Source organism: Strigops habroptila, chromosome Z (genome assembly GCF_004027225.2).
Source record: "Strigops habroptila isolate Jane chromosome Z, bStrHab1.2.pri, whole genome shotgun sequence".
In the NCBI taxonomy this organism is placed as follows: Eukaryota; Metazoa; Chordata; class Aves; order Psittaciformes; family Psittacidae; genus Strigops; species Strigops habroptila.
The window spans coordinates 55,854,798-55,862,528 of NC_044302.2; the positions used below are offsets into that span (position 1 = coordinate 55,854,798).

Genomic DNA, 7,731 nt, shown 5'->3' on the forward strand with positions numbered 1-7,731 from the left:
TGAAAAGAGTCATTCATCGAAAGAGAAGATCACCATCTATAACCACAAGAGAGAGAAAAGTAAACTGATGCACAGAAGTGTAACAGGAAGAAAACAGCATTAAGAGAAGGAAACAGCATATGAGTGGAAATTTCTGTCAGCCAGCACTATTAGTGGTGAAAAAGATATTCAGGCAGAGAAATGTAAAGCCATTGCTGAAAAAAATTTAAATGAAATTTTATTCATCACTTCATAAGAAAAAAAATAAAAAGTGCTTAGAAGTATAGAAAGTATAGACAGCACAACACAAATGTCTATGATTATAGTATTTAAACGTACAGTGTTGATCACCCAGTGGCGCAGAAGTGAAGGGCTTGACAGAAATGAGACCTTCAGAAGCAGAGGCAGAAGCACCACCACTCTGTCACTGCACTCCCTGCCCTGCAATTCCTGCTTGCCACTAGGCTGGCCCACGTCCTGGGGAGCCACCTTTACCAGCAGTAACAATCAGCCTCAGTCTCCTCCCCAGAGCCCCCGGGGGTGGCACACCCTGGCACAGAGCACGTCAGCGTGTGAAGGCCATGCTGCACAGCTGGGATGCAAGCACAGCGGCAGAGCTTCCAGCAGCCCGTGCCAGCCCTGACACTGGCCAGGGCACTTGTGCCTCCTGGGAAGGGAGGTTCGGGGGCACATGCTCGCAGACACAAAGGTTGCTGTCCCCGCCCTCCAGATCCCTCAGATACCTGACAAAACACCCCGGATACCTGGTGAGCTGAACAGCATCTCCCAGCCAGCTGCCCCCGCCGCAGCCAGGAACACCCACGTCTACTGCCTGTCTTTAACAACTGTACAGCTCCTTCCACAGTTAGGTATCTGAGCACATAAAGATGAAGTCTACTTGTATCAGGAGATACCAGCTGCTAGATTTTTGCTACATTAAGTAGTGTTGATCATTACAGATATTTGCAGCAGCACATAACTTGCAAGTTACAGCTGCCTTTGGCTGCAACACTGTATTAATAACATTTGCAGGCTAACTCAAGTTCAATACTATTCATGTTACAGTGGATCTGTCTTGAGCCAGGAGGGATTTCAGGAGAACTGTATGGGTCACTAAAATAAGAAATTGTGCACCTCTTGTGAGGCACAGCTTACAGCTTCACAAGACTACTGGGGAGGTGAAGGTCAGCCTCCCACCTGCTGAGGGACTGGACACAACATCCTCACAAGGGGATTTTGGTGCTGCCTCATTAATTTCACTGTTTGCTGTGTTTCTTCCATAAAAGCAGGAAAATTAAAACTTCCTACCAGGTACAACGATCTATGCCTACTGTCTCCGACAAGAAATCAGTTGCACTTCTCTGCTATACTTTAATTGTATACATAATTGTAAATGTAATTGTACACGTGCTCCAGAACTTCCATCTTCTTGGGCTTTTATTTAAACCACTTGAGGCTGTAAAGCACTGCTTACAGTTTACATAAAAGTTGATTTCAGGACAGTTCACTTTAATCTGTTCTTGGCTCTGAGTGCTGATTAGGCCCCAAGCAAAGAACAGAAATATTTTCCTCAGCTGTAAAACCATTGAAAATGAAGAAACCTGCATTCGCTGAGGGAAAACTATAAAAATGTACAATAAAGCATCCAGACCTGATATTTTCTACGTATCAAGGCAATTGCCTTGAAGGCAGTTTCTGTTATCACAGCTGCGAAAGCTGTTTATTCTCTTAGCTCCTCCGTGTGATTTTTCCCAAAGTCCTAGAGCAGACACCAGTTGATGAGTTCAGGTTAAGTAGAAAAACAGGCTGCGCAGAAACTGCTGTGTCTGAAGTGCAAAGAGGGAATGCTTGCAGAAGTCTGAGGCCCCTTACAGTTTTTGTTTCACCCTAAACTCTGGTCATGTTGCCATCCTACAGCCTCTTGCAACAGGAGGCCAAGCACTGCTAGATACCTCCTGTAGAAGGGAGCATGTTCCAGGAACGCTGGAGCTGAATTTGAACTTCCCTTATCAGGAACAACGAAAGTGAGAGCAAGCAGCTTCCCAGAATCTGCAACTGTAGAAATGGCCACTTTTCAGCAAGTGCTCCTGTCAATCACTGCGAGCCAGCCTAGAGGAAACGTAATTGTGATAACTAAGTATTTTTAGTGTCTATAGAGGAAGTGAGTAGTCTAGCTTTCTTGCTCTATGGAGAAGGGATCACTTGCCATTTTAATGACAAGTCCTGGAGCACACATATAGATTGTGCACAAAAGGGGGAGTGAGGGGGTGATATTTTTTTCCTCTTTTAACACAGGGCCAAAAAAGTCCACTCATATTAACTTCCCATGACAGGATCTCTGAAAAAGGCCACACCATCCTTAAATTGTTTTGGACCGAATTTGGTGTTGTCATGCAATTAGGTTTTGCAGAATTGGCTTCTGGAGTGACAGCTTCTATTGTTACAGCATATGGCAATCAGAGAGCAGCTTGTGGCAGATGTGATGTTTATTCACTATTAGCTAGTTTTAGATTTAACCATGTCATTTTAATCAAAGCAAGTGTTAGATGTATTTGACATCTAAGGAGTTCTGCAGCCCCCCCCCCCCCCCCAACATGTTTAAACTGCTTCTGTCAAGTGGGAGCACTGCAGCTCTGAATGAGTCTTACTAAGTCATATTTAAGAACTAATGACGCTATTTACTGGAGGTCTGTATTCCAAAAAAAGTCTGTGTTTCTACTATGTATTGTGCTCCCTCACTAGACTACAAAGACCACCTATTACAATAAGTGAGCTCATTAAGCATGCAGCTCCTTAGTCTTGCAAGCTGTTGCAATAAGCAGCTGTTGCAAGAGGGTGAAAGGTTGAATTATCAACTTGGGCAGCACAGCTTTCAATTCACCGGCCCAAGAGAGAAAGTATTTGAGCAACAGCTCCATTAGTTTGAGGTATACCTTTGCCTACAGCACACGAGCAAAATATCAGTGGCATTTTAGTGACATGCTTCCCCATCCAGTAAGCAAGACACTCCCAGAAATTAATTGTCAAAAAATTTATTATGAAAGCTTCAATAGCAGCAAATAGTTCAATAGAAATTATTGCATTATTAAACTAATTCTGCAGAGTGACCCAAGAGGCCTGTTAAAGTCTACTTTGGAATCTAATTTAGTAACCAGGTAGTCCATCAAAACTGAAACTTCCTTCCGTGTTTTGCAGACAGCATGAACAGTTCCTAGTTACAATACTCTGTCCAGTCCTTCTGGAAAGTTTTGGCCCACTCCCCTCAACTTTCTCTCTGCCTTCTGAAACAGCTCCACTTGACCAGGAAACTTGCAATACTTCTTTCAGTTCCATGGTATGTCAGCCTCTCCACGGTTGCAGCCAACTGAGGCTCACTGGTGAGGTGAGCTGTTCTCTTTCTCCTCCGTAAGAGCCCACTGCATGCCAGTCTGAGTGACTTTAATCCAGTCTCTTGACCAGGCTAATCCATGGAATCAGCAGCTTGTTGCACAATGGTGAACCCATACCACATAGAGAATGCAACAAAGGTTTCGGCCTCCCCAATGCACTGGGTCCCCATCACTCAGGCAGGGGGACAGACGGCACCCAGTCATTGACATTTCGGCTCGCTTCGCAAAACGAGTTCAGTTTTTCTAGAGCTGGGTCCTTCCAGCCCTCTTCGCTCGGGTTCTGTCAGAGAGAAAGAAGTTGCACACCATGAGTGCTGCCCGCCAGCTGAGGTCATCACAATATTTAAGAAGCACTAGCTCAGGAAGCAAGACACTTTCAGGTTGTCTGTGCTGACACAGGCAAAGCAGGAAGCGGTGATGTTACCCTCGTGGACAACTGAGGAAATCCAGAGTTACGAGAAGCGTAGCCTCCTACTACTACTACTCAGCTGACTCTCTGTACGGTATGCCAAGCCCCCTTCCCTTCCTTGCCCAGAGGAGGCTCCGACTACCAGCAGGAGATGGGGCAGCTCTAACCACCCCACACAGAGCCCCGCAGCGCCGGAGGGCAGCACCCGGCTCGGCTCCCGCGGATACTCACCATGATGAGGATGCAGTGGAAGTCCCGCGGCTCCCCAGAGTCATCGCTGTGCCCCACGATGGCAGCGAGCTTGGCCAAGTCGTTCACCCGCACGATGTCAATGTCATTCTCGCAGCAGAAGGCTTGGATCAAGGTGAAGTGGATCTGCAGGGCAATGTCCCCCTCATCCTCCTCGTCCGCGGCCAGCACGCAGAAGGCTACGTTGTCGGGATCGCTGCAAGAGGCGAGCAGTGCGTTGAGTCCCGCGGCCGGCGCCGAAACCCCCGCGCTCGGCCGGGCGCTCCCCGGGCCCGCCCGCCGTACTTACACATTCATCAGCTTGGCCGACTCGTAGACGCCGGCGGTGAGGCAGCCACGGCGCTGCGCCGACACCAGCAGTTCGTGGAGGGCCCTGCTGGCACCCTGCATCCTGCGGGCGGGAGAAGGCTCAGAGTCAGCGCGGTGCCGCCACGTTCCCGCCGGCCGCCGCGCTCCCCGCTTCCCCGCCGCGGCGCCCAGACCGCCCGCCGCCCGCACGTACCAGTCGTGGTCCGTAGGCAAAGCCTGCTGCCCGTGGATCTCCTCCAGAGTCATAGCAGCGTGTGCACTCAGCGCGGCGGCTAGCGGCAGCTCCAACAGACAGCTCCGGCACCGCTCGCCGCTCCCGGACCCACCGCTCTGAAGCACCACCCGGCCCCGGCCGCCCCATTTATAGCCCGCGCGGCCGCGGCGCCGGCAGCTGGCGGCGCCTCCCGGCCCCCCATTGGCCGGCGCCGGAGAGAAGGGGGGGGGGGGGGGGGGGGGGGAGAAGGGGGGGCAGGGCTTTGTTATGCTAATCGGCGCGCGCCGGCGGCGGGCGGGGGGAGGAGCGGGCGGCTCGTGCCGGGAGGCCACGTGGGGCGGGAGCGGGGTGGGGGCGGGGCGGCGCGTGCCTGAGGCGCGGCGCTGCCGGCGGCGCGGCCGGTGCCCGTGTGGCGCGGGGCTCACAGAGCGTGACCCGCGCCGCCGCAGCGCGGGCCCAGCGCCGGGGACACGGCGCGCAGTGACCTGGGCACGGCCGGCATGGCCCCGCGTGCAGCGGAGCCCCGCCGTGTCCTGGGCTGTGTGAACAGGAGCGGGGCCAGGCGGTCGAGGGAGGCGATAATCCCCCTCCGCTCACCACTCGTGTAGTTTGTCCGGCTCTGGCATCCCCAGAGAGGAAACACATCAGTGAAGTGGAGCGGGTGCAGGTGAGGGCACCGAGGTGTCCAGCGCTGCTCCCACTGTCCTGCCCTGCGGGCTGAGGGACCAGGGCTGGTGCAGCCTGGGGGAGGTACAGCCCCGGGGCACCAAACAGCAGCGGGGCTGTCATCGGCAAGACAGGGACAGAATCCTCACAGCAATGCCCGGTGCAGAGGTGACAGACGCTGGGCATAAGTTGGATCGAGAGGCTCAGAGGGGGTGTAAGGAAAAGCCTTTTCGCCCGAGGACAGCTAAGCAGCAGAGCAGGCTGCCAGCCCAGGGAGGCTGTGCAGGCTGCATCCCTGCACGGTTGCAAGCCCCAGTGCGACAAAGCCTCAGGACACCCGGTCTGAGCTCCCTGGTGACTCTGCTGCAGGCAGGAGACCTCCTCAGGTCCCTTCTGTGCTCCGTGGTCCAGTGAACCTAGTATTTAAATTTTGTATTGATTTTCCAGCAAATTTCCAGGAATTTTTTTTTTTTTTCCAGTTGAGCTTTATTAATAGTAGGTAAGATTAGGAGATTTGGACAGTAACGTGAGCTCGAGTGTATCCTTCACAATTAATACAGTGTGAAAAATGTATGATTGCTGAACTCAAAATTGAACCTGTTTGTCAGCAAACCAAGAAATAGCAGAACAGGTTTTCCCCCTGTGAAGGAATACAGTTTAAATATTACAGGACAAATCCCTTCCCAAGTCCTTTCAGTCTCTACCTTGGCTTAGGCTGCCGGCTATTACTTGTTCACCGAGTAGCTGCTTCACACGAGCACCGAGCCATTCGACGGAGGTTGTGGAGAGCCACCCTGCGGTAGACCCGTGCCTATTTGCAAACCCGAGCGGACCGAGTCCCGCAGGTTGCTCACAGGCAGCTCTGTAAGCCGGCACCCTTTCTGCTCCCTCACCTCCTGCCACATCGTCTCCTTTCGAGTGTTTTTAAACCCAGACCTCAGGGATGTCCCTTCCTCTGGGGACTCCTACATCAAGAGCGGCCCTTTGGTGGCTCTGTGTAGGGTGTACTGCATCTGCACGGTAGTTTCTGCCTCTTTGTGCATCACAATTTCAGAACCGCTCCTCAAACTGAGCCACTTCAATGGCTTGCTGTGCTTCTGCTTCCAGTTGTTTCTAGTTAGTGTCCCAGGCAGCTCCACAGGTGACAGCATTGGGCCCTGCAGTAACCTCTTAGTGAGCTTCCATTTTAAACTGATGACAGCAGCAGGGTCTGCCAGATTGTCCTGGGTTCAGTTCTAACAGTTCTTTTTCTCCTTCCTAGTAGCTGTATCCTGGTGCAGTGCTGTGCTTTGGCTTTAGTCTGAGAACAACGCCGATAACACACCGACGTTTAAGTTGTTGTTAAGTAATGTTTACCCTGATTGAGGACTTTTCAGTCTCTCATGCTCTGCCAGTGAGGAGGGGCACAAGAAGCCGAGAGAAAGCAGAAACAGGACACCTGACCCAAACTGGCCAAAGGGGTATTCCATACCACAGCACGTCATGCCCAGTATATAAACCGGGGGGAGTCACCCAGAAGGCCCAGATCCCTGCTCGGTTCAGGCTCGGTATCGGTCGGCGGGTGGTGAGCAATTGTATTGTGCATCACTCGTGTTTGCTTGCGGGTTTTTTTTCCCTTCCCTGTTTAGTTCTATATTCTCTCCCCTTGTTATTTCCCTTATCACTATTAGTAGTAGCAGTAGTAGTTTTATCTTATACTTTAGTTATCGGCCTGTTCTTGTCTCAGCCGTGGGGTTTACATTCCTTTGCTTCTCCTCCCCATCCTACCCAGAGAGGGGGGCAGAAAGGGAGTGAGTGAGTGGCTGCATGGTTCTGAGTTAACGGCTGGGCTTAAACCGCAGCACCGATACATCCAGCCTTTCTGAGAACATTTCCTGGGTGATAACGACGGAGCTGTCAGGACTGGAGAGACAACTCTCTGTTGTAACTATCAATCCTCAAGCCTAATGATCTTTTTCACCCTACTAACATGCAAAAGGATCCTTGACTTGTAAACCTGTACAAGTGTTGTAAACCCACACTGAATTGGCTTGAGCAGGGCATGAATTCTTAGTTTGTCTTCTTTAAGAAATATACGAGAAGTTTTCAGAAAATTCCCAGTCTGTTTTCATGAAATGGCAATTGTCTCCACTTGCTGGAACGAGTATAGTGTGTAGCATTCGTTCTTCAAAGGCAAAAATCCTTCTTACGTCTGCCTCTTTTTTTTTTTTTTTTCTCTCTAAATATATAAATGCAGAAGAATGTGGGGGAATAGCTTGAGTGGTAACTGGCAGCTTTAGGTTTCCTCATGAAATTGGGTTAGACACGCTAAATGGTACATTTCTTAGACTTACTGAAGGGCATATTTTGATGCACTACAGTAGTTCCAGTCCATGATGAAATAGGTGAAAAATCCAGGACTGACTCAGAGCTTTGAAAGACGCTGATATTAACTATGACTTTAACAACTTTCTCATTACAGTGGAAATGAAAGTTACTTAAAATATGTCAAATTAGTAGGCCAGAGTATCTTGCAG

General features: G+C 50.7%; 1 protein-coding gene across 1 annotated transcript; it reads right to left on the bottom strand.

The window, feature by feature from the left end:
• Positions 1–2,995: 2,995 nt before the first annotated feature.
• Positions 2,996–4,670, bottom strand: GADD45G (growth arrest and DNA damage inducible gamma). The gene is made up of 4 exons (XM_030470356.1): positions 4,529–4,670; positions 4,316–4,417; positions 4,009–4,222; positions 2,996–3,648 (listed from the first exon to the last, which is right to left on the bottom strand). Exons 1-4 carry the CDS (start codon positions 4,579–4,581, stop codon positions 3,538–3,540), a joined length of 480 nt encoding a protein of 159 aa, XP_030326216.1. The 5' UTR covers positions 4,582–4,670; the 3' UTR covers positions 2,996–3,537.
• Positions 4,671–7,731: the final 3,061 nt, after the last annotated feature.